This window comes from Parasteatoda tepidariorum, chromosome 8, assembly GCF_982258835.1.
Source record: "Parasteatoda tepidariorum strain Cologne lab strain chromosome 8, Ptep-v5.0, whole genome shotgun sequence".
In the NCBI taxonomy this organism is placed as follows: domain Eukaryota; kingdom Metazoa; phylum Arthropoda; class Arachnida; order Araneae; family Theridiidae; genus Parasteatoda; species Parasteatoda tepidariorum.
In genome coordinates, this window is record NC_141762.1 from 52,619,375 (window position 1) to 52,646,059 (window position 26,685).

General features: G+C 29.8%; 1 protein-coding gene across 1 annotated transcript; it reads right to left on the minus strand.

Moving 5' to 3' along the window:
- On the minus strand, positions 1-25,751 carry LOC107438873 (uncharacterized). The gene is made up of 4 exons (XM_043044554.3): positions 25,528-25,751; positions 5,075-5,365; positions 1,833-2,206; positions 1-957 (listed from the first exon to the last, which is right to left on the minus strand). The coding sequence occupies exons 1-4, from the start codon at positions 25,528-25,530 to the stop codon at positions 558-560; spliced, it is 1,068 nt and encodes a 355-aa protein (XP_042900488.2). The 5' UTR covers positions 25,531-25,751; the 3' UTR covers positions 1-557.
- Positions 25,752-26,685: the final 934 nt, after the last annotated feature.

The following is a 26,685-nucleotide window of genomic DNA, read 5'->3' on the forward strand; positions in this document are numbered from 1 at the left end:
TAGTTTACAATTTATTTATTTCGACATCAAAATCATTGATAAGGCAGTTTAATTTACCATTTCACTTGTTTCAGGTATTATGTGTTTTTTCAAGTCTATGTACTTTTGTGCTAATTAAGTTTTTAAAACAAATATGAAATATACAAAATATTAAAAAATACTGTAGAATAACTGGATTTAAGTAATTAAAATAAACTTAAATAACAGTTAGAAGATGATACAATACCAATGGCCCTTTTCATCTGTCTCTCATTTACCTAAGTTACTGCAACAATATGTTTTTATCTTTAGCCTGTTTGTACGGCAAGATTCTAAAACAATGTATTTTGTTTAGTAGTCTTAGCCATAGTTGTTTCTCGAAGGACTTCATTTATGTGAGGAGCAATCTTAATTTTATCGAGACATTTTCTTCTTTGAAATACTATCACAGGTTTGTATATTTGCTATTCAAAAAGTAGCCTAACACTCATGAATTCTCAGTAAATTTTACTGCACACATTTATCCTTAGGTAACATTACATTAATTCGCTGATTGTTTTGGCTTAATTTACTTTGGCTCAGGATATTCTCCTTTTCTTAATTAGGGATATTTTAGATTCCACATAAGGGAACTCTCTGTAGGACTTCTTGTACTCTGGCTCGCCATAACCATAATAATCATTCCCAATAGGTGCATATTTGTGTTTGTTCAAGGCAACTTGGCGAAGGTAGTCTGGTTCCCCCTCGTACAAATCTGAAGCACCCGCGTAGTCGAGAAGCCTTTTCCGGATGTCGCCAATTATTGGCTTATTGCTTTCAATTGTATAATCTTCCTGGTAATTATAGGGATCATCATTCGTTGGATATTTTGATGGGCTATTGTAAGCATCATCTGAATAACTACTGTGGCTATAGGTGCCATAGTAAGGGGGCGAATCTTCATAGCGGCCAGAGCCATACATTGCTGAGCTTCTTCCACTGAAAAACATTTTAATGTTTATTTTTGTTGTAATATACATATATATACACGCATATATAATGAAATTTTATATTTAAGTCTCCCAGAATCTGCCATAAAATCTCAATTTCCATTAACAGATACACATATTTTCAATAATATGCATTTCTTGGGTAAAATCCTGCTTGTTGTCATTTAAAATTAGGAGACCTAATTGTTAAAATTTCATAATTTACTTTCTAAACGTTATATTTTGAACTTTTAAAACTAAAATATTTATGCTTTAAAAAATTAAAACCTGTTTCTGACCGCACAAGAAAATGAAGCAATTTGTCCACTCTGGGACACCACTAAATATTTTTTGATTTGGTTATAAATTGCTTTGGTTAATGTTTGATCACGGTGGCATCGTTTTGTCAGTTGGAAAATTTAAAATTTTTAACGTCTTCCATTTAGTTGCTAATGTTGTTCTGTTTCCACTGAGTTTTCAAAATTTTCTCTGTATTTAAGTATTTGCTTTTAGCAGTGTTATTTCGTATGTGGATTTATTCCCTTTAATGTATTATATTAGTTTATTCTATTAGTGTTTCAATCTGAAGTTCATTTTTTTATTTATTTTCGAAAAAAAGGACCGAAACTCTTTTATTTTCAATTGCATGCCATAAAATAGTTATTAAATGAATTGCTTTAATTTACATGATCTAGTTATCTACATCTTAAGTGTCGAGAGATAGTTCATCATACAATGTTGCTCTTCTGGCGTCTCTTTCTTATAGGTTTTTAATGTACTTTGGAAAGGAATTCATTAAAAATAAAGAAATCCACTGTGCAAACTTATTTAGTTCAAAATGTGCAAAAAGAATGTGATTATTATAAAACATGAAAAAAAAATTACCTTTGCTTATAAGGACTGGTATAACTCCTGGTCTTAGAAATTGGATAAAAGGTATCTATGGGTTCTTTAGAGGAGGGTGATAAGTATGGATCCCTTTGAGAAACCTTTGGTTTAGATGATTTTGATGGTACATAATATTCTGAGTAGGGTGCTTCATAATCTATTCTCCTTGGCTTAAATTTGCTCTCCAGTTCATCAAAATTCCTGTATTTCGGCTCTTTATATCGCCTTGCCTTATGTTCATCCGTGTCAGTTTTATCTTGATATCCTTGTCGGCGAATCGCACCATACCTGTATGGGATTTTACGCTTCTTTTCGTTGCTTTTCTTTTCACTTGTTTCTGAGACAGTCAATTTGGATCCGTAGTCTTTGGCCTGAAATATTAAAATAAAACACGTTAGTCTTCTACTTTGCTAAGTATTGAAATAATTATGCCTTCTGTTGTAAGTGTGATTGCAATTGCTGTGTTTAGTTCGGTAAGGCATTGGATCCCCGCTTCCGAAGACTACCCGTGTAATAAATGGTGTCTGGTCACCCGTAAACAAATCAATACCTCTGAGGGTACTGAATTGGAGATTGATCGTTCTCTGGCTCAGGTCAAATTTACGGTCGGTGGACGAATGAATAAACGGGTTGTGACTTGTGTGTATTGCTGAAGATGTATTCTCGGCCATAGATGGCGTCATCGAAAAACAAGATATGCACCATCTGCCTTAAATTTGATTTGTTTCACCAAGCAGGCTTGCTGGTGTGGCATTAGAAACAACAACAGTTTCTCAGTTTAAAAAGTAAGAAACTTAAAGCACTTAATAATAACTTTAATCGAAATAAAACAGTCGACTCAATACGGTAAGATCAAGAATTAAAATTAAAAATTTAGACAATGAATTTTCTTCTCTCTATTATGATTTTTACTCCACAATTGCGGTTAATTTTTTTTTTTAATTTTTATTTATTTTTTTTTAATTTTTTTTTTTTGCTTTCTAGTATTTATGTAACAAAAGAGTGTATTTCCAGACGTAATATTGTTGTTTTTATGTTTGGACGTATTTCTTATTTTATTATTACACCTGAAATACTGAAAATCACATATGCCAACACATTTATGATGGTTAATTAACATAAAAACAAAGTTATCAAATTTAAAAAAAAAAATCTTAAATTCGCCTTTTCAATAAAAGGGTTGCCATTTGGAACACTTATTTTCGATAACTACATTGATCACTTTTTTTTATGTAATTTGAAAAAAAAAAGCATCATAACTAACTCAAACAATAATATGAAGACGCAATTATTTATTTTTTTAAGGAGATTTCTTAGTAAAAAAAACTTGCATTTAATAGCTTTCTAGGCCACTGTAGTTAGAAAATCGATCGGAAAATTTCATCTTTAATATAACTATCAAAATTAATTTAATTAACGAGTGTAAAAATGGTTAACTTGGAGTGAAATAAAACTTATAAGCATCATAGGTTTCATAGGGGAAAAAATGTTTCTGAAAATTTGCAAATGGAGTTAATCGAGTAACAATTTATAAAGAAATTAAGCAAATTTTAGCGTCCTCGTCAAAAATTATAATTTTTTTTAAATATTTATACGAGTAGAAATTATATATTATATAATTCCAACTTAATATATTTTGCATAAGTGAGTGCTTTTATATCCACATTTGTTAGTGAAAACACTATTCGTGGAAACATTATTATTACATATTATCTTTATTTCTAATGGTAAGATTAAAAGACAACTACAGCAACAAAAACAAAGAATCATGTATATGGAAAAACCATAAAAAAAGTCAGAAGGAGAGAAAGAAAAAACAAAGAAAACACCTGTAATGAAAATCGAAGGATTCAAATGACCCCTAATTTTTAAGTTGAAGTTCACAAGAATGCATTTGATGAGGTGGTCACAATCCATGACATGTCCCAGATTACAGATAGAACTTGAAACTGTCAAACTGCTTCGGAAGACAGTCATGGCCTGTGGCGAGCCTAAACTCGGCCATTATTTAATGTCCAGGCCATTTTCAGACAAGATATGATTTGTATTTACATTATATTTTTATTACTATTATTTTGAAGATGAAATTTAGAAAAGTTCATCACTTGCTTTATTCCCTGATTCCGATTTAGAAAATCATCTAAGAGGAGCATAGAATTAAAAAATTAATTGATAATATAAATATCTCATTAGTCAACACTCATAAGTTTATAAATTAAAATTTTAGAATTGAGTTCATTTATGCTGTATTTGTATTAAAGTCCCGTCCGCTTTAACTTTTCTCGTCATCAAAGTGGCCTGTGAAACCATTTGGTTGGCCAGGCCTGATTTACACTGATATTGTCTACTTCGACATTAAATAATTCATTGATCTATAAAAGAAGACCTGCACTGAACTGTTGTTAAGAAGAACAGGTTTCAATCTCCAGTAGCACCTTAAAACTCCCCCAACTTCAGATCAGTGGTACCAATTTGTCTGAAAATTAAAGGCGATTTGTACGCTGTGCCCTCTACAATACTACAATCATGCTATTGGTCACGAAATTGTGGAGCCTTATACTCCATAGGTCCCCAATGAGCTGTTATGGGAATTCTTGACAATGCTGATCAGTATTCTGGACGATAAGTCCGATTAAATTAAAAAGACGTTTGATAATATGTTTTATCAGGAGTAGAAATTAAGAAAATTTAATCACTGATACGAAAGACCATTAATTTAAAGATCATGAAATCCGATGTGTACGAATTGTATAATCTCTACAATGAAAATGTGTACGGTTATACAATACGTACACATCTTCAGAGGTCAAACAGACCTCAGTCGTTTTTAGATTATTTTTTTAAAAAGTTAAACTGAATCTATAGTAAAATTTACAATATTTTTTCTTCCATTGCCCACCCGAATAATAACCTACGTCATACAGCAGGCAGCAGGGATACTACGTCTACGTCATGAAGGACAGATTTCTTGGCCACTCTCTTTCAGGGGCCCCATATTAGGTGAGCCAACGTTGCTCCCACAGTAAGGATAAATAGTACAAAGAATGAAAGAATATCCATGTCTTGTCCGGTTTTCGAACCCAGAACCTTTGCAGGCAGGCCATTTCCCTGACCCCCACACAGACCGGTCGGCAATTTACCATGCATAGACTGTGTAATGTTATAATTGTGATAAAATATGCAATTTTCAGACAAAAACAGATCCAAACATAATAACGAAATAAATTTAAAAGACTTACTGAAGCGATTGGCTCTATATCTTCTGTATCCTCATCATCGTCTGATCTGGAACTGATGACTGGATTTAAAGTTGGAGCTATGAGAAAAGGATAGCCGTATTTTTTAAGTCCTGAAGTTGCTGAACCTGTAGATTGTATTTTATAGGTATTGACTGCTACACTTGACGCAACTAATAAATCTGCATTGTCTGATTTCTCTAGTTCTTTGGCAGCTTCACAAGTATTTATAATGCAATACATCACACAGATGACTAAACTTTGACTGATTTTTGATTTAATCTTGCGAAAAGCCTGGAAGAAATAAAAACAAATATCATTAAAGCACTGTAAGCTGAAAGAAAAATTATATTTTGCATCGGGATACGCAGCCCTTGATACACCAATTTCTACGATTGCTTTTCAATTATTTTTAATGATAAACGGATTGTTGCATCAAAATTAAAAAGTTTCAAATAAAAAATTCTAATTTTTTAAATTTTTTTTATTTTATCAATCAATGCAAATTTGGTTCCACACAAATATAAGGGAGTGCCGGGTACCCCCGCCCACTGTCAATTTCATGTGTATAGAATATTTTTTCAAGTCAATGGGCCATCGGACATTAATTGTTATATTAAAAAAAGATTATTTTCTAAGTTTCAAGTATTTATGCAGCTGGTAACATGGTAAACAATGGATGGTGTTTTCTACACTAGGGAGCGCTGCAAGCTCGGGACTGCCTAAATTTCCGGGTTACTGTTTCAGTTGTATTTTAAAGCCATTTGGCATCATTGTGTTTTGAGATTCTTGCAAACAATGCATTTGATTACTTATGTTTACAATGATAACAATATTGTTTACAAAACTAAAAGTGTTAACACTAACGTAAGATGGTGCACAGCTTGCAACACGAACAAACAGTAATAAACAAATGGAAAGAGGCCAAATCAAGACTGCCAAAAAAGCGAGTTATTCAAAATCTAGCAACCATGTCACCTTTTTTAATAATAAATAACAAAATAACTAAAACAAATTTTCACTCCAAACTCCCCAGAATTACATAATAACATTAATATCTTATGAAATACGGCAGATTTGAGCTCAGAAATCATCTAGTTTATTTCTTTTATTGAAAACAAAATTATCCGTTTGAAAACATCGCCTATCAGAATAACATGTAGTAAGCAGCTGCAAACTTTTTAACCGGAACTAGAGTAGGTCCCGAGCTCGAGATTGTTTACATTTCTACTGAAAACACCATCCATAGTTTTGAAAATACGTTGAATACAGTAGCTGTTTGAATGGCTGTTTGAAAATAATGCAGAGTTTGATTATTTATGAAATTTGTGACAGCCATTGTATGTTGTTTTATAAAGTAAATATATCTGTATGGGAACTGTGTCAGTCCTGTGTTAACGACGCTCCAATAAATTACATTAACACAGTGGCGTGCAAAGGTTTTTGTATGCCTGGGGTAAATTCCGCGCTTAGATGCCACTGCAAAGAGGAGTGTAATCGCCTAAGGAAATAGGAACAAGTTTTTTCTCTTTCTTTAAAATAATAATAATAAAGGTTTATAAAAATTGAAAATCCACATTTAATCTATTTTTATGTGAATCTATGCGAAAATTATTGTAGGGTAAAAAAATAGTTTTAACGATTCTTTCTTCTTAAACGCGAAGATGATTTAAATTTTAACTACCTAAAACATAATTATTACATTTTTAAACCCCATTTTATTCTCCGTAAGGTATTTTTCTCGTGACAAATTCAATGTTGAAATAAAAATAATAGTAGCAGATTTAAAATTTTTATGATTTTAGTCGTCGATTGAATACCCCTATTCTGTCTGAATACCCCTATTTCGCCTCTTCATCTTGCCATTACATTAACGTTAAGAGTTACACAGTATTTTTCATTAATATGCGTCTTTCGTGTAAAAATTAATTTTTGCTTTATCCTAAAATTGCTATTTTATTTATTTATCTATTCACAAATTTAATTGGTGATTTAATTCGATTTAAAATGAATTTAGCTATAAATGGCTCTCACATATTTCATCAAAAGTATTATGCATCAACATTTTTAACTAATGAAATTTAAACCATTTGTGTTTAAAAGTAAAAGAAGTTTAAAATGGAAACAAGCGTTTCATTTTTAGCATTCATATTTCTTAAACAATTTATAGCTCTTCCTACTGTATTGAATTAGTTGCATAATATTTGTAAGTACTACATTACTACATCGTTAATTACAAATTTTTACAACACTAATTACAAATTGCTACATCACTAATTACAAATTACTACTTCTCAAATTACAGATCAGTACATCTCTAATTACCACATAACTATTTACAAATTACTACATTATTTGTAATAACTGAAAATGAAAACAAATAATATTAGTCAGAAGCAAAATTTAATTTTTTATTTATTGGATTTATTTATGGATACTTGCAAGGGGGGATAAGAGGGCGCAAATGCACCCTCGATCCCTTTTGACCCCCCTTGACGGTTATCCATAGCGAGAAACTAAAAAGTTCGCAACTATGATAAAGTATTAAATAACGATAAGTAAAATTAAAGCCATTGACTTATTGAAAGGTATGCCTAACGTTTCTCTCTTGATAAAGGTAGAATTAGAAATCGGAAGCTTGCCTTTTGGCTATAGTAAATCCTCAATGTCCATTACGAAACGATTTCTTCAGCTCAGCTTTGAGAAAAAGAAAACAAAAATCTGGGTTGAGGAGTTCATGTGGGAGTGACGAAAGAAATTTTAAGGAAGAAGATGCTACTTGAAGATGGTCAAAGTTGCGAAAGAGGTCTGCCAATCAGTGGCCTAAATTTCACCATTTCGTGACCTCCCCTAAGTTGAAGATCATGCAAATTACTTTTCATTGTTAAGAGATAATGGTTTGTTGAAATGGGAGGAAAGTGATCTTTTGTTACAAGTATTTTTAATAAATTGGGAAGTCGAATTTCCATTGTTATTTATATCGATATTTTTTTTAAAAGAAAATTAAGACGAAATTTATTTTGAATTGATTTTTTTAAGAGGAAATTCACTATTTATTAATGTATATTTCATATGACTCTATTTCATTACTCTATTTTATTTCCTAACCCTCTAACGCAGAATTTTTATGAAACATATTTTTCATATTTTTTTCCTTATTTTGCATTAATTTAGGTCAAAATAAGTGAAAAATAATATATTTAGAATTTTTAAAATTCATGGTAAAATGAAATATTACATGAAACACCTGTGTCGTTTTCTGCGATAAGGGTAAAATCTTTACAACACGGCTCACTTCTAAATAATAACTTTTCAAATTTGCAGTTATTTAGATCTAAGAAAAACAATTATTCATCATTGAATTTTTTTTTAAATTTACAAAATCAATTATTGATAAATTTTTGGATATGAATGAAAAAAAATATTTTCAAACTACTTCTTTTGCATTTTAAATTTTAGTACAAATATAATTCCGATAATCTTGCAAATATTTTTTGGTAATTATTAGACTGTTTTTTTATAATTGAAAAATACCAAAATATACTTTTGCTTTTTTGCTTGCAATTATATAGAGCATCATTACATATATAAATATATATATATATATTATTAGAATTAAGGAATACATATATCATTAGAATTAAGGTAATTATGTTTTTTTTTTCAAAATTAATGAAATACACAAAAATTTTATTTAAATTTGCAAATTTAAGTTCAAAATTTCAGTTGCTCTCCTGACTGAACTACTGGGACCATGTTTTTTAGACTCAAAGGTACACCTATTAGTACCTTTTTTTCGTTCTCATGATTTGAGGGTTACGAATTCTAATCCATCAAATAAAACATTTAATGTATTGTTTATTTAGATTTATTTTTTGTCTGATTCCCTAACTAGAATATTATCTGCCTTGCATAGTTAGTATATTCAGGTATACCCCACACAGTATTTTTATATTTTTTCTTATTCGAGAACAAAATAATTTCTCGTGCACCACTGAAAAAGTACAACACGAGGCTTACAGACGTAAGTATGGTAGCAAACAATGTAGGATTTTTAAACTGAAATACATACTAAAAGGGTATGTAAAATTTAGAAGAAAAAAAATAATAAAAATAGAAAAAGTAATAAAAAATAAAAAAATAAAAATCATTTACAAAAAGGATGAGGAAAAAGAAAAATTTAAAATAGTACACAAAACAGAGGGATTTATAAAATTGCATTAAAAACTGAATCAATGAAACGTTTCTTTTTTCTTCTTTTTCAGTGTTCGTTCGCAACTAGAAAAATTAAAAACCGGTAACAAACTTGTTATAAAAAAGCTGAAAATTTCTTGGTATTAGTTTTCCCCTTTAGAATAACAAGCTTATACAAGCATTCAGACAATCTACATTCATAAACCTTGAGTTATAGAATTGAGTAATATCTGGTAATTACATATATAATAAAACACTATTTCTCATTTAAATAATACTGCCACATTTAAAATTTCTCCAAATGCGTACGAACCTTGCTTTTTATTTATTTATTTTTAAAGCACTATACTATAATGCGAATTTGAATATTTTTATTTCAGATTTATTTTCAGTGTTAATATTGTACAGGGAAATGTTTTTTTTTTTTTTTTCTATTTATGTGCTTCAAAAACTTTTCGATGCTATAAAAGATAAATTCATTTCCTCATTCTTTAAACGTTTTGAATTTTACTAAGACTAAAAATATGGGAACTCGAAATATGGGTGATTTGATACTTTCTCTAAAGTGACACAATTATTTAAAATACGACGTAATATTTTTGGAAAAGATGGTCTAATTTAAGTGAGAGAATGGGTGGTTTCAGAATAGTAAGTTTCAGTTCTTTAAGTAGTATCTTAACTTCATTTAAGAGCATTCCAGTTTTATTTTTCAAAAAGGTTTGTTGGTCTCATATACACGCTTTCACTTTTTCTCTCGAATTCACCTTTGTTCGTGTGAATGAAAGAGCTTAGGTGAATCTTTTTATTTTTTTTTAAATGTAATGGCCTGTTTATTTCTTGGGAAAGCGGTCACGGATTAACACCTTTTTTGTTGAATAACTTTCTCTTTTGCCTTACTTTATATCGCATAAGGGAAAAAATAGAAATATTTTTATTAATTCGTATGGACTTCTGGGCCATGTACAGGGTTTCAAAGGATCTTAGGAAAATTTCGCAATGATAACGAAAAGAAGTCAAACTCGATAATTTAAGATATATTTTATAACTAAATGTTATTATTATTATTATTTTCCAGAAAAATATATGTGTGTTTTACTAAACTTTTAATCTTCTGGATTACTGTTGAGAAAATGTAACATCTTGAAATGTAGTAATGTAAAAAGTACTTTATAAAAAAGGTTGGCTGCTTAAATTAATATGATAGTTTTGGCTATGACTTTAGTCTCAAAATATGTCCTTTGTAGAAGTTCAGATAAAAAATATAGATAATATTAATAATATAGAAATTAATTTGAATATTTCGTTTTCCAAGATAAATTTCCAAAATAGATTAGCTGTGTTACCAGTTTTTTTATAATTAAAAAAAAAAGTTTTGGGGAACCTTTAATAAATTAAAGTAATATATACTATATATAAAAAAAGAGAACAGAAAAGAAAAAAGAAACTCCTCTAGCATTAGTACCCCGTAGCTATTAACTTACACAGTTGTAGAGTTAGCAACACAACAATTCTAACATTAAAAATTTTTATGAAATATTTGATCCGATAGTGTTGACTCAATTTTAATGGCCTAACATGAAGTATGCTGGCTAATATAGTGCAGGCGGTATTTTAATTTAGGAAATCAGACTTAAAACATAAGTTCTCTTAATAAATTGGATTTCTGACTCGTAAAATATGGGAGGTAGCAGCAACATTAAAATATGGTTGAAACACGAATATGGTCGTTCATGACAACAAACGTTGCTATTATGCTGGTGTGACTTAAAACCTCATTCAACAATCTGGTTGGGAGCAGTTCAATCACCCGTCGTAAACAACAGACTTTGCACCTTTAGACTGCCATTCTTGATTTTAGCTTGATTTTGGAGAAGCTCTTTGACGGCGATGACAACACAAAAACCGATTTTCAGTAGGCAGGGTGGCAGGGACTATTTTTAGTTGCGTCGTGGCGTCTTTCTTTTTAGAGAATGTAGGCAAGTTGGTGTTTCCTTATAGCAAATGTCTTAATTCTTCAGCTAACTATGTAGAAAAGTAGCTGAAGAAGTGCTGTTTTATGAAGAAATAAATTTTTGTTTGGAAAAAACATTTATTAAGTGAGAGTTTCTGAAACGGTATTTACTTTTCAAAGACACTTCGTATACAATATTTTTTTTATATCAATTAAAGTATATAATTTTAAATGACAAAATATAAAATTCATTTGTTAAATTTTAATTTACGGTCGAATTGTTAAATTTTAAGCATACGACTTATTAAACTAAGAGAAAAGGGAAATTATTATTAAGAGGAGTAAACCTTCTATTGCTTTTCTTCCATGTTTTCTAGATTGTGGCTGGTGAATTCGAGCTAAACAGAAAATTATGCCAAAACTGCATATTTAAAATTTTTTAAAGGAAAAAACATAGATTTAAATTTTTAAAGGCGCGGATATTGAAGTTGTAAAACAAAAGCCTCAAAGGATTTACTTTCCAAGAATGTTAAACAAGAAAAAAACCGAGTTTAAAACGTTCTAAATCTAAAACAAAGCATTTTCTTTCATTTTGACGAAGTTGTTAGAATTTAATGAAAGAAATGAACAAAAAAGCTTCTAAATGTATGTCTTTGTTGCTAAAACGCCCAAAGAAAGCATTAATTTAGTACTTCAATTTATGTTAACCTCTTTATTTATTTGAATGTTTGAAGACGGGATGCGATTGAAGGACGACAACTTGTTGCTGCAACTACTGATGATTTTAACTTCAAAGAAAAAGAATTAACGAATGAAAACGAACAAAACTGATTCAAGGATGTTTCATTGATTTTTGTGTTGGAAATATAAATGTATTTCAAACCGATAAAAAAAATTAAATATTTTTTTTAGATTTGGAAAAACAAAGATATTTTTAATTACTAATCTAACTAAAACAATGCCTTTTTATTACGATATATAATTATATATATTATATTTATTTAGTTTTATATAATTAGTTTTGTAAAAGAAGTTATCTTGTTGAATTTGTTAAAAAAATTGCTTACATTTTCTTAAATTGAATGTGATAATCGTATATTACAATTTACTTTCAATTGATACCATTCTTGCTCCTATTTCGTGTCAGAGAGAATTATTGATTTCTAATAGTCTAATACTAAAAAGAATATCCGGGTTACACGTTCAATTGTAATTAGGAATATTAGGTAATAGAAGAATAGACTAATTTCCCCATATAATATTGGCAAGGAAGGATGGAATAGTATTATTGCATGACAAGAAACGTTAAATGTTTAAAATGAATTCATTAATTAAATTTAAACACAGACTTTAGTTATTATGCAAAACAATAATTGCCATTGTTTTTCAAGAATAATTAAATTTAAATCCTCATGAAGTACTTAAAACGCAATACTGAAATCATAATTTACTTTTCCCAAGATTAAGAAAGAAAGAATAGTGCCACTCGTAAAAATATCTTTAAAACACATACATTGTAATATCTGGTTTCTAGAGCATAACAATAATAAATACTCGAGGAAAAAATAAATTCTCTAGCTGTCCACAGATTGACCATAAATGACCAAATGACTGCTAGGAAATCCGAGTGACATGTAAGATTTGAGCACGCAAGTTGAGTTGTTTAATTCTAAATTGAAGATCGCCAGTGAAATGAAGAAATCTCTCTACAAGTTTATGGGATAGGGTTGGGTGATTTCGATCAATTTGTCATACAACTCCTTTGAATTCGATACCTGATAGGGATATTAGTTGTAGATGACTGAATTTGGAAATATTTGTTGTCTCTTAAAGTTGTTTTTATGGAATCAAAAGGAAATCAAACTGTCAATATCACCTTTTCATCTGTGTTTTTTTTCCGGCTTTGCAAATTATAATTTAAGAAGTATTTTAAGACGAGCATAAGCTTTCAAATGATGTAAAATGATATTAGTTAAAATTAAGTGAAATATTTTGCGTATGATTTTTAAAATATTGAGGCATATGCATATATGGATGAATAATAGTATAAGCACAGGTTAAAATTTGTCTTAAGACTTCCGGGTTTCTTTTTCCGATTTATTTTCATGCTTAAGCTTGAAAAAGTTTACAGTCCTATATTATTATACTGGTAGTGTTTTCAATAAACGCGTTCTTTCAATTCAACTACAAACAAATTTGTCAAATAAACGAATTTGGCAACTACAAATGAATTCGGACAACTATAAATGAATTTGGACAACTCCAGAAACATGCTATTGTACCTAAATAATAACAAATGGTATTTTATACAAATATTGCCAAATTAGAATGAACGCTTTGTTTATGTCGGTGTTAATTCTCTTAAATTTATTTATGTCTCGCAACATTTCGGAATTAGAAATTTTAAAAATTTGTTATGGTTTTAGTCTTTTTTATTGTACATTTAATTCCTCATCCATATTCATCAGCTTTATACGTTTCAGAAATAAAAAGCATTGAAAAATGTTGCACATTAACAAAAGCAAGGGAGCATTTACTTGATTAGTCACAAAACACTGCATATTTTAGAAGTCCTTAACGTGAAGGGTTGATCAGCTTTAAACGGAAAACATGTTTTATTATTTAAGCCTGTTACATTATCACCAGCTTCGCTATCGTTATTTTCATAACGTGAATGAATTTTTTATTCTTTAGATAACCGCGAAACATTTATTAATATTTCAACGAAGACCCATTTTTTCCAAGGTTTTTTTTTTCTTTCTTTCTTTGTTATTCAGACTCGTGCTAAAATAGGTACCGCCATTCGCCATTAATAGCATTTAAATATTCAAACAGTTTACTCGAAATAAGTTCATTAATTCGAAGGTTATCCATCATCTTTAGAGAAGATAACCCGAATAAAGAAATCTTAAGCGAGGAAAACGTTTTCTCTGTTGGAAAAAAAAATGAATTTCTATTCTCCTTCTGGAGAACTAGAGCCTCACCCAGTTGGATTTATTTTAAGCGGGCAGAGCTTCTAAAACAAATTAATTCAAATAATTGTTCTCATTTTACTTGCTCGACTGCATCTTTAACTTCATTTAATAAACAAAGTTGCTGCAACGCAATCATTTTTCCGTTTCATCTATTTACTGATTATTAATTAGATAATTATAGTTATTATCACATTCAAACCCCAATTTCTCCGAGTTTTTTCTTCTTTTTTTTGCTGGAAAAGTATTTCTATATAGAGCGTAACAAAATTTATGCATTGATATTTGACTTAAAATAATTTTAAACACCACAGCAATTTTAAAATAAAAAAAATATTACAATTTTAAAATAATAATAAAAATTTTGAGTTTGCAATTTTGATTTGCAATTTTAAAATAATAAAAATTTTGAGACGAATACTACATGTTCCTTTTTTTGAACGTCTTCTATAATCCAATGGAAAATTACAGGGAAGTCAATTTTTTCAATGTTAGCATTTGTATTAGATATATTAGGCAGTCATGTTAATCTAAATACGATAATAAAATCAGTGTTACGTTCCAAAATAATTTAGATATCAAAGTTTTAACCCTTTGCACTCCGATGTCACCTCCGAGGCACCACCAATATTCCCCACTCTAAAACTACAAAATTTAATAATTAGTAAGCACATTATTTTAAGAATTTTAAATGATTAAACGCTTATATTAGTTCAAACAGTATTTTAAAGTACTCGGTCTGCAAAGGGTTAAACCCAATATTAGCTGAAAAAGTAAAATAACTAATTTAATCACAAATGTGTTATAATATTTTTATAAAGACACTTTTCTCATTATTACAGAGTGTGAGTCTGGCAGGTAAACGGCTAAAGTGCTGTTGAAATTTAAAATAACCGGTTAAAGTGCTGTTGAAATTTTAAAAACATTTACTTATCAAAATGACATTTCTCTACCTCTTTAAATATTGTAAATAGATATAGAAATATATAATAGAAATATTGTAATAGAAATTTTTGTAATTTTTAAATGAAAAAAAAATTGCTTGTGATTGATTGAAAAGATATTATTTACCATTAAAAAAAATACTGATTTATGGTTAGCGGAAAAAAATTGGTTTAAGAATTCATCTTTGGAAAAATAATTTGGCAGGAAATCGTAAATATTCTAAATATATTAGAATCTTTTTCAAAAACATCAAAGTTTAAACTTTATTCCGTTCATTGACCTCAAATGTTGTTTATTTATACCACCTATTCATACATCTTCAAACTTTTATTATTCTTTCCTCTAAAAAATATGTTTCTAACATCTATGAACAATTCATCTGCTTTCAAATCAATGACAACCATTAATCTACCCGTTAAGTTATCCCTAAGCTTCTGGTTCGTGTTGTATTACATAAGATATTATTTAAATCGAAGATATCGCCAGCGAAATATAAGAAGAAGGGAGAACACTATGAGAAGATCCGAAATACGGGTCATTGTCGAAAAATCATTTGCAGAAGAATAGAGTGGATATTGTCCGCAAAATTCTTAAATAAAACTTCCTTGTTTGTAACCCGATGACCCGTGCTTTATAAGTATAATGATAGAATAATTCTTTACTAAGGTGTTTTTTTTTAGAAACCGGCTTTAAAAATAAAAGAAGGATTACGCGACTGTTTTTTTAAGCATGATGTGAACTTGAAAGGTCGAAGCGACAAGGATAAGTTAAAGGTTAATTATGGTAAAGAATGTTTAGTCAAATAATTTTTTCCATAGTTAATTTTTTTGGCTTTTGATCAATGATACCAAAACGAATAAACTGCTAATAGCTATTGAACATCTATGAGTAGGCTTAGGTAGCACTCAAATTGCAGTAATTTAAGTATTTTTAATGAATTTATTATGCTTTCGCTACGCCACTATAAGAATTTGTAAGGTCGAAGAGACAAAAGTTAAGTTAATGGCTAACTATGGTAAAGAATGTTAAAGTAAATCATTATTTTTTTTTTTAAATAATCAGTAAAGTATTTTTATAGTTAACACGTTGAATACCACGTTGAATGCTAATTTTACATGGATTGCCCGCCTGAGCAAACGGTAAATAACAAATTAAATTTGCAAATGTTAGAAGATTTTACTATTTTTTTAAAAGGTTTAGCATGACGTTATCATGTTTCGAAATAGTGGTGGATAAAAATCCACTAAATTGAATTTATTAAACCAAGAATCACAATTAATAAACTACCAGTTGAAAATATTTATTCGCTGTCTGGAGCAAGTTGGCATCTCTGTGTATATAAATAAAACTATTTCTGAGTGTTCTATGTATTGCATTAATTTCTTCAAACCATTTTAATAACGATAATAATATAAAAAAAATTAAAAATTTACTCGAATTATGTGTTTCTAATAATCTTGGCTTCGCCGGTCACCGGTGACTCCCATGGCATTCAACGTGTTAAATATATTAATTTTTGATCAGTGATGCCACTTTTCGATCAGTGTTAAACTATTAATGGCTTTTGGTAATATTACGCTTTGTAAGGAAACCTTTATCTAGTAGTAATAAAATGAAATTTGAATTGAAATTTGTATGGAAATTTTAAGCAGACTTAACGTTTATATTTAATCAACTCATCGAAACTCCTAGTCCTAGTGTTTTGATTTTATTGGGCACCTGGGTCGCGAAGCGACCCCTATCCCATTCATCTGGAATTTTAACACTGTTTTGGTTGAGCATTGAGGTAAGCAGGAAGTGGAGTTATTCATCGAAACTCGTAACGATTGGTTGACTATTTATGTTTAAATTATTTAAACGTAACGGTAGTCAAATTAATTTTAAATCTAATTCATTAAAACAAGAATCGAGTTCGAATGCTTAAAAGTGGGTACGAGATTAATTGTAGCAATAATATCTTCCGGAAGATTCGGAAAAATTAGCACGTACGTATTTCGTTCGTTCGTTCGGTGGAACTGGGCATCTGAGACCTTGCGGCCCTTACACGTACGTATTTGGTTCTGCTTTTAGAATTTAAATTAACGCCAGCGTAGCTATCAAGTTATGAAACTATTAATACACTTATTTTGAATAAATTAAAAGTGGTGGCAAAATTTTTTTCCTTTTTAGCAGTCAATTTCAGAGAGAGGAAATGCATTGATAACTACAATATTATAAGAATGTCAATATATTTAGGGAAGGAATCACGTTTTTGGAATCATTTTCGCTAAAAACACTTCCCATCATTTTTAATAATTTCTAGTTAGGTTTTAAAATAAAACTACAGTGGATTAATAGGTTTAATATAATTGGGGTCCGATGTAGATTAGTCACGCAGGGCTACTAACTTTCTACACATCACAGAAAAATTTCTTCTAATGGTAGCTAAGATTGCGTCATAATATATGATTCTATATTTTGCAAATATGATTTGTATTAATGATATTTTCCAAATCACTGCATGTAAATGATTCAAAATTTTACATGAAATGCCACTTTGTTTCATCTCTCTCATGGGAAGGATTTTAAAACGTTAGAAAAATTAACGCGAATACTGAAAGCTTTGGCTTCTTATAATCTACCTCTCCATCTTACACTTTGAAAAAAGCATAGAAGTGACAGTTCTGGTTACAAGACTTATTGATTTGTGAGCTTTCAATAAATTTTAAAATTTATTAATTTAAATTTAGTTGTGACTACTTATGTTTTTTTTTTAAATTTTAGTTTGTCCTAAATACCGTTTTTTATTTCAGTACTGCACTTAAACTGTTAATCAGTAAAAGCAAAGCTCATACAAAGTATAGTGAAATATTCAGTGCAATTTTTGTCAACGCTGTTTCATAGTTATGAAGAAATGGTTATACGAAAGTAAGCAATTCACGAAACCTAAACTTCTGTAACCAGGAAATTACAAATAAAATTATTAAAATTAACGTAACTATGAAATCAATTTTTTTTCTTATGGGTTATACAACTCTTATTTGAAATAATTAACCTCCACAAACCCATTTGAGTGCAGCTCCAAATAATGGACAGCCATTATCTGAAAAACATAGATATTTTTTATTTTTTAAAAGTGACTATTCTCAAGATTAATGAAAGTTTTATAAAGTTAGCATCCATTTCACACTAATATATTTGAATTGATCATATTTTGGGTAGATATAAATCCCTCAAAGTATGGAATTTTCTCGCTACTTAGTAACCAATTTAAAAAGTTTTCACACAATGTTTGTTTAAAATACATAAAAATCTAAAAGGGGCTCCATTTGTCTAAAACTTACATTTATATTTGATTGGTAATCACTATATTATCTTTTGAAGAGTTAATAATACTTGTGGGCTGCGCCCCCTGCTCGCTAACGCTCGCCAACCCCCGAAAATTGCTACGCACTCTTATATGGTTTGCTTCGCAAACCAAGCTCTTTTCGCTCGCTACTAACTTAGGTACATTGCAAATGCACAAAATTCTAAGAATTCAAAACAATCATTCAAATCCATATAAAAACTTTTTTTTTTAAAAAAATTACATGTTTTTAGTAAATACTAAGTCATTAAAATAAATTTATCAAAAATCGTCAAATAAATTCTCGTCAAATAAATTCGTAACATATAAATTCGTGAAAAAAAGCGCTTTTGACAAAATACTAAAATAGAGATCTATCGACAAAGACTACTCACTTCGGCCTAGCTTCATAGTATGAGATTGCCGCAGCTGATAGGGTGAATTTCGGAAGAGATTCAGTTTCCCTTTTTAAAAGCGCTATATGTTGAGCCACCTCAGCTAAATTTGGCATGTGACATTTTTAGCGGCAATCATTGGTCCATATTCTAGCGTTGCCATTCGGGGAGTTGTAATGAGGCTTTTTTTGTCGCCGTGTAAGAGAAATATATATATATATATATATATATATATATATATATATATATATATATATATATATAGATTAATCATAAATATTTATAGAAAAAATATCAAAACTTACTGTTTACTTTTTTAAACTTTTTCTACGTTTATTCTTTTGAATATAAACATTTTTTTGTTTCTTGTTTCTTGCCTAGTAATCACAATAATATGTAATTATTTATTCCGCTTATTTTTGAATTTGAAGATGTTCAGTTATTAAAAAAATGAAAACAATTTTTATGAATATCACGTATATACATGAGACTAAGATTTTTTTTTTATTTTTATAAATATTTATTTGGTGTACAGTCTTTCTTTTCTTTCTTTTTGATAAAAAAGATATATCATGAATTGAAATAAGGTAAAAATAACAATATTCTGTCGAAAGGAAATAGAAATTAATTATTCACGCAATTAAGGGGGAGGGGTTGGAACATATGCGTCCCATCGTAATTTTTAGACAAGGCACATAAGTCATACCCGTGTTTCCTTCTACGAAACATGTATATGTTAAGATGAGACCGGAATGATTAAAATCGCTCTAGTTTCTTGAAAAAAAACTAACATTCCGTTAACGCTCACAAAAATACTAAATAATTGAATGCCTTATTAGGAGGCAGTAATAAGTCACAAAAACAAAAAACTTTAAAAATATGAATGTTTATTAGGAAAATGAAGTAAACTGATACAATTTCCTTGTTCCACTTTCATGCCGCGATAGATTTTTGATACAGCAAAACGTTTTGTTGGAATTTTATTAGCAATCATCTCATTGCCCTAGTGTCAATCATTTTAGAAAACTTGTTGTTGGGAAGAAATATTATCAGACATTTAACTTTCCCAATGATCCATTTTACAACAGCCCTAAGGGCTCTCGAATCAGCGCTAGGGAAAGTGCTTCGGTTAAGAAGACATAGGTGATGAACTTTCTCAGAACTTAAGAAATTGGATCAAGGTTTTCAATTGCTCTTCCTGCCTAAAGCCTCCTTTTCATACTTGTTTTGACTTTCCCTGTGGTGAGAAATTTTCATTTTCCTCCATTTGGAATGATATTATCATGAGCATTATTTTGAAACTAATGCACTGAAATAAAATGACAGCTAGAAAACAGCGTTGAAATAAATATATGATTAATCAGGGAAATTACTGTCACATATGTCGTCTAGAATATTCAGCTTGTATAAGAAATGATTTCCTTGTAGGGACAAACGTTATCATGATATCTCGGAGATCGCCTGATGCACCATAAACGAGACGCCAACTTTTACACTTTTTCTCGTTAGACTTTTCGAACGTGAACATATAATCAGACAAGCCAACTGTTCCGAATTCTGCAAAATGTTTTCAGTAAACTAAATTTTTCCATATTTTCAGGTAATTTTGCCAACAATTTAGAGGGCTCACTGCGTAATGACTCTGTTGTTGTTTTTAATCATTCACAATATAGCCTCAGATATATCAGATCCATGAGTTCAAACGCTCTTGCAAAGTCGAGCACCAAAATTGTTCGTCAGAGAATGTCCTCCAAGGAAAATTCCAGACAATAAAGGATGTGTTCGGGGAAAGCAGGTTTCAATTTGCACTTACTGGGTGCTGGGTGGACTTTGCCCCCGAATTTGAAAGTTGAGTCACTGATAAATCGTGAAATCGTGCAAATGGTCACTGATAAATTGTGAAACTGTCGTCTATCTCCCTTGAATTCTAGAGCACTTCCAGGGCTTTTTCTGCCAAACCAGAGTTGCCTGTCACAGTTTTTCTTCCGAGAGAAAATCTCTTGATATTATCTATCCAGAGATTACCTCCGTGAGGTACTATAGTTAATCATAACTTATCACACCAGTCTGATATATATGAATGGTAATAAAATGAATTTTTTTAAATGGTAATAAAATGGATCTATTTGCAATACTTCTTGGATAGTATTTCTTTTTCTTAATGTCCGATAAGAAAAAGTCTGCCAATGGACCGTGTGTGATATTTTCATTAAAGAATTCTTTGCTGAAGATAACATTAAATTTTGCTTTTTCACATTTTTCTGGTTTTCTAACTTAAAATATAGGATGCACTAATTAATTAGCATTTCTGAGGTCATTCCCCCCGAATCATTAAGATTGAGTCCTAGAACGTGATGATTCGATCATTAGATCAAAAGTTATTCAGAGTGGTCCGTTTATTTATTAATTTTTTGTGTGTCAGTGCTTAAGGCACTGAACTGTTCATGTGAAAGATTGAGGTTCGAACCAAAGTGGAGGCTTGAATCCCATTCAGTTTCAGATCAATGGGTCCCAACTTGTCAGAATTGTTGAATTATGCCGTTGGTCTCAAAATTGTGGAGCCCTAACCCACATGTCCTTGCCTTACCAATAAACGAACTGCTGTATCAATGCTTTGCTAATTTATTTATTCATTTATTTTTTTGCTATTGGAGAAGCAGAATTTTTATTTACGATGTTTCTTCATGGTTTAAATTATTACTCTATAATTTAAAATGTATAAAAAAGTTTTCTCCAAATGCAATACTTTTATTATTTTTTCACTCAGTATGTATCATTTTCAATAATCAATTAGGCCTAACTAACTTCTAAAAATTTTAATTCTAAAAATTTGGTTAATAATAACATTGTTTATGAGTTTAAAATGTGTCTAAAAGGTCTTAAAATTAAAGGTTAAAATTTGTCACATTTGTCTTAAAAGTTGTCTCTAAATATTGTTTATGAGGTTAAAATTTTGTGATACTGAACTTGCCGTATTTATTCACATTCAAATTACATTGACTTAAAATCAAGATGATTAGTAATAGAGAATTTTCAAAGCTTTCAGCGTTAAACAATAATTCAAGGCTTCATTGAATTTAATTAGAGTTGTAATGTTCTAATTTCTCGGAGTTTTCTATAAACTGTTTATAATTTCTTTTTTTAATACTCTTCTCAGATTTTGAATCACTTATAATATTTCAGGTTTCACTAAAATAATTAAAGTTATTTTTCTTAGTATATAAAATAAATATCAAATTATTTTAATTACTATTTTTGCAGTTAAATCACATTTCGAAATAAAATCAAATAATATTAGTTTTTCACTTAATGAATTAAGCTTTAAAAGCTGAATTCACCATAATATCACGTAGTATTTAATTAAATTTTTTTATTGTTTCACAATTTGAACACGTATAGCTATAGTCAACTATTTATTTAAAAAAAAGAAGATATTTTTACCCAGACGGTTTCAAAATTACATTTATCTATTATATTTTGGAGTTTAGTCATCGGTCGAAACAAAATCTAACTAGACATGTTTTCAATTAATGAATTAAACTTTAAATGCCATAAGAATAAATAATATTTGCACTATAATATCACACAATATTTAATTGCATTTGTTATTTCTTTTTAAAAATTGTTTGTTCACTCAAAATAAATGCTATGTTACATACAATTGAAATGACTTTTGAACAATCATAGCTATAAGCAGGTATTAATTTTATTAATTTTTTTTTACTTCATTTGGTCAGTTTTAAAACTGTACTCACTGATCATGATTGGAAGAACAGTATAGGTCCATGAAAGTTGATTCTGAGAAAAAACGAATTTCAAGCCGGATCGTTCCTCCATAACCCTTCTTCACTTTGTAATAACTCTCGGGGAGAACCGATTTTCTACTCTAATTTATCAAAACTTAGTTATGCTCAAAATACGACGGATGATGATCCAATCGTCAGTTTTGAGAAAAATGGATAAAATCCCTTGTTCCCCTTTGATCTTTTTATATTTTAATATCACTTGCCATTATTAAAAATTTTCATAAAGAGAACTTGAACCTGGTTTTCTATGCAATTGCTAATTTCGTAAAGAAAATTTATAAACTTTAATTTTTAGGGATTGAATATATTGCAAACGAAAATATCAACTGCTCCCTTTTCTGCGAATTATTTTATAAAGTGGTATAAAATTAAAAGCAAAAAGTTTAAGAATTTTGTTTAATTTTGGATACTTTTTTAAAATATCACGGGATAACTAAATTATTATTTTTCAACTGGGCACCTGAAGCCGCATACGACGTGCGATATAACCAGAAAAATGTGTTTCATTTGTTTTATACATTATTTGAATTGTTTTTATGTAGTTGTTAAGAAACCACTTAAAATCACATTAATTAAAATAAAAATTAAACATTAAAAAAGTACTAGTGGGCTGCGCCCCCTGCTCGCTAACGCTCGCCAACCCCCGAAAATTGCTACGCAATCTTTTATGGTTTGCTTCGCAAACCAAGCTCGCTTCGCTCGCTACTGACTTCGGTACATTGCAAATGCACAAAATTCTAAGAATTCAAAACAACCATTCAAATCCATATAACAACTTTTCTTTTAAAAAAAATTACATCTTTTTAGCAAATACTAAGTCATTAAAATAAATTTGAATTCAAATAAATGACATGTAATTCGTTAAACCTATTAGAAATGTGCTATAGTATAAAATCTTAAGATAAAATTTCTAAAACTGATATCTCTTTAAAAAGGTTAAAATTTTGGCTATAATTAAGTCTATTAAAAATTGAAATAAGTGAATTGCTATGGAAAAACCTGCATAAACAAAACATTTCGGAAGAAATCTCATTTGGTGATAATGCTCTCTCTTGTCAAAAAATACAAAATAAACTGACCTCAAATGAAACTCAAAGGACTTCGAATCAAATAATTAAGGAAACTACTATCACGTTTAATATAAAAGGAAGATTTATTAACTAAACAATAAAATTATAGCATAGCAGTTCCAAGAAACAAATCTCACACTCATTCAAAAAAACAATTTACATTCTAATTAATCACCACAGCAACCACAAAACTCTTCTCGTTACCATCCATAAACTCATATATAATAAATAAATTATTTAACAAAAAATACGATGCTCATAAGCACATAATATTTTACACTTTAGTTATTTCAGTTTCCGTTTTTAACAGTGCTATATGTTGAGCCATCTCATCCAGATTTAGCGGCTCTCATCTGACATTTTTAGCGGCAATCATTGGTCGATTTTCTAGCGTTGCCATTCGGGGAGTTGTATTGAGGCTTTTTTTGTCGCCGTGTAAGAGAAATATATATATAGATTATCTCAAGTAAACATTTCCATTCAGCATTATTGTGTTAAATACAGAGCTGGCTTTTTTTTTAATCAAAAATGTTTTTCTTAGTGGTAGAGAAATAACATATTTGAGCATAACATTTAGAAACTTTGCTAATTCATCTACTGGACATTGGATCTTGTCTTGTCTCTCAGCATAAAAGTTGAAAGGTTGCCTTTTTACGTAGTAGTAAAATTATTTTTAATTTTTTTTTAAATTATGCATTTCTAGAAAAAATAACTTTTAAAATTACGGAAATTCTGTAGAAGTTGATGAATTAGCTAAAATGCTAAAAAATGTCCTTAAATTTACTAAAGCCATATTTCTTCAATTTTGAAGATTCTTTCTTTTGATTCAAAAATTTGACCTTAAGAGAGTAAAGTAAATTGAAGACAATATTATAGTTTTGTCAATGAGTGTCTTGTCAATCTGTGTACGTGCACAGACAACAACATTGTAAATGTGTACATAAGCAGAAATTAAAAGAGTAAACCTATGCATACACAAACAATAACTGTGTAAAAGTGTTCATACACAAACAATAGTTTTGAATAATTGTACTAAAAAAAATTATATCAAGTGTTAATTCCCATTTACGTATGGTAAAAGTCTAGAGATACAGTTTTGCTGCGGACTGAGGTTAAATACTTTCTAGTGGTAGATTTAACGTATGATTCTTGGTTTAGGAAATTCGATTGGGGGTATTTACTCACCACTATTTCTAAAAAACTCAAAAACTTATGAGAAACTCCACTGTATTGCAATTAAGGCTTGTTCAGTTATTTCAAGGATTTCACAGGTGGTTCAAAATGAAAGAAGTGGTAGAAATTAAATTCACATTCTACATATTTAATCTACCAAGCAATTCACTCGTAACTACCACTATGATCTACATTAATTATTCCCATTTGAAATGAAAACATTTTCTACATTTAGTACAATAGTAAACTGAAAAAACACATTGCTGGAAAAAGTTGCTAGCGTTATTAACTTTAATAGATTTTCCTCAATTTATTAATCGCCACTTTTTAGAATTTTAGTCACATGTGGTACCCCTGCCTTTTAAAAAGTTGACAGAATTAACCGAAGATCTGCAAGTTTTAGTTTGTAGTACTCAACCGTTTTCTTAAAATGTTTTGTAGAATCCGAGCAGTTGCTGTGTCTGTTAGTTTATATAAAAACACGCATTAGTAGAAATAGATAAGGGGTATTAAGAAAAGTCATAGCAAAATAAGTTATAAAAACATGTATGTACAAAAAAAAGAAAGAAGCTTTTTTATTTTTCTTTAATAATAAATAAGAATATAATTAAAGTTTTTAACATACCATGTTTTGGCTTTATCCGTATTTAAAAAAATCCAAGTGGAATATTTTGTATAGTAAACAATACGGGGTTGAGTGAAAGTAATCACCGATGATTAGTCAAATAAGTAATTGGCTGTGACTTCCTTTTGTCATCTGGCAGAGAGCAACAGGTGAAGGCTTGTTCTACCCTCACAGGTAAGAAGAACAAGTGAAGTGAAGGATACCTTTCCTCATTTTTTCTGGTTGGTTCGACTTCAGTGATTCTTTTCTTTTAAGTTATTCTTTCATTTCGCCAATTTAAGTCGCCAAATATGAATTTGCATTTGACAACACCAGTGGTTCCCAACTGTTGTTTATGGAAAGATCACAGGGGTTCTGAAAGTTAGGACAACATTATCAGTGACGAAATCCTAAATTAAATTTATATCTAATTAATTTTCCATTTGTTATTTAACACTAGGCTTACGGGACGCGTTATTTTGACTCATTTCGAATTTTAAAAGGGAAATTACAAAACCCGTTTGCATTTTTATTTTATCTCTTGTAATGACTTTTAATCCATTGAGCGAGGTAAATATATATTGAAGTCTATTTTCTTCAAAATCGTTGAAATATTGAAATTCTCCTTGTGGTATACCTATCTCTACGGATATGCGTCAATTTGACGAGATCGTAATTTAGACAAAATGTTAAGCAAACATGCAAACATTACATAAATAATAAATAGGAATGTACCGACAATACTTCGATCCGTTATCCGATATCGTTATCTCAAATGAAACAAGAGATAAACAACTGTTGCCGATGAGCAATAATAGAAAGAACAAACGCAGAATGTCAATTGATGTCAGAGTGTCAAATTTTGAAGGTTTCAGTTGCTTAGTTCGAGTATTGAAAAATAAAATACTAGAAGATTTCGTAAATATGTATCTCAGATTTTTTTTCTCACAGTATATTGCAGTATCTTACAGTATTTTATATACAGTATACATTGCTTTCTAAGTGCAGAGATGCCCAGGGCTAAAGAGAATACAAGGGCTAGTTCACTCCGCTCTTAGAGCTGAAGCTACGATTTCCCTCCTCATGACGTCACTGTGTCCACAGATCTCGGAGATCGCAAGCAAAGATATTATGATAACTTTGCATCTTTCTCTTTGTAAAAATAAGTTAGACTTTTTC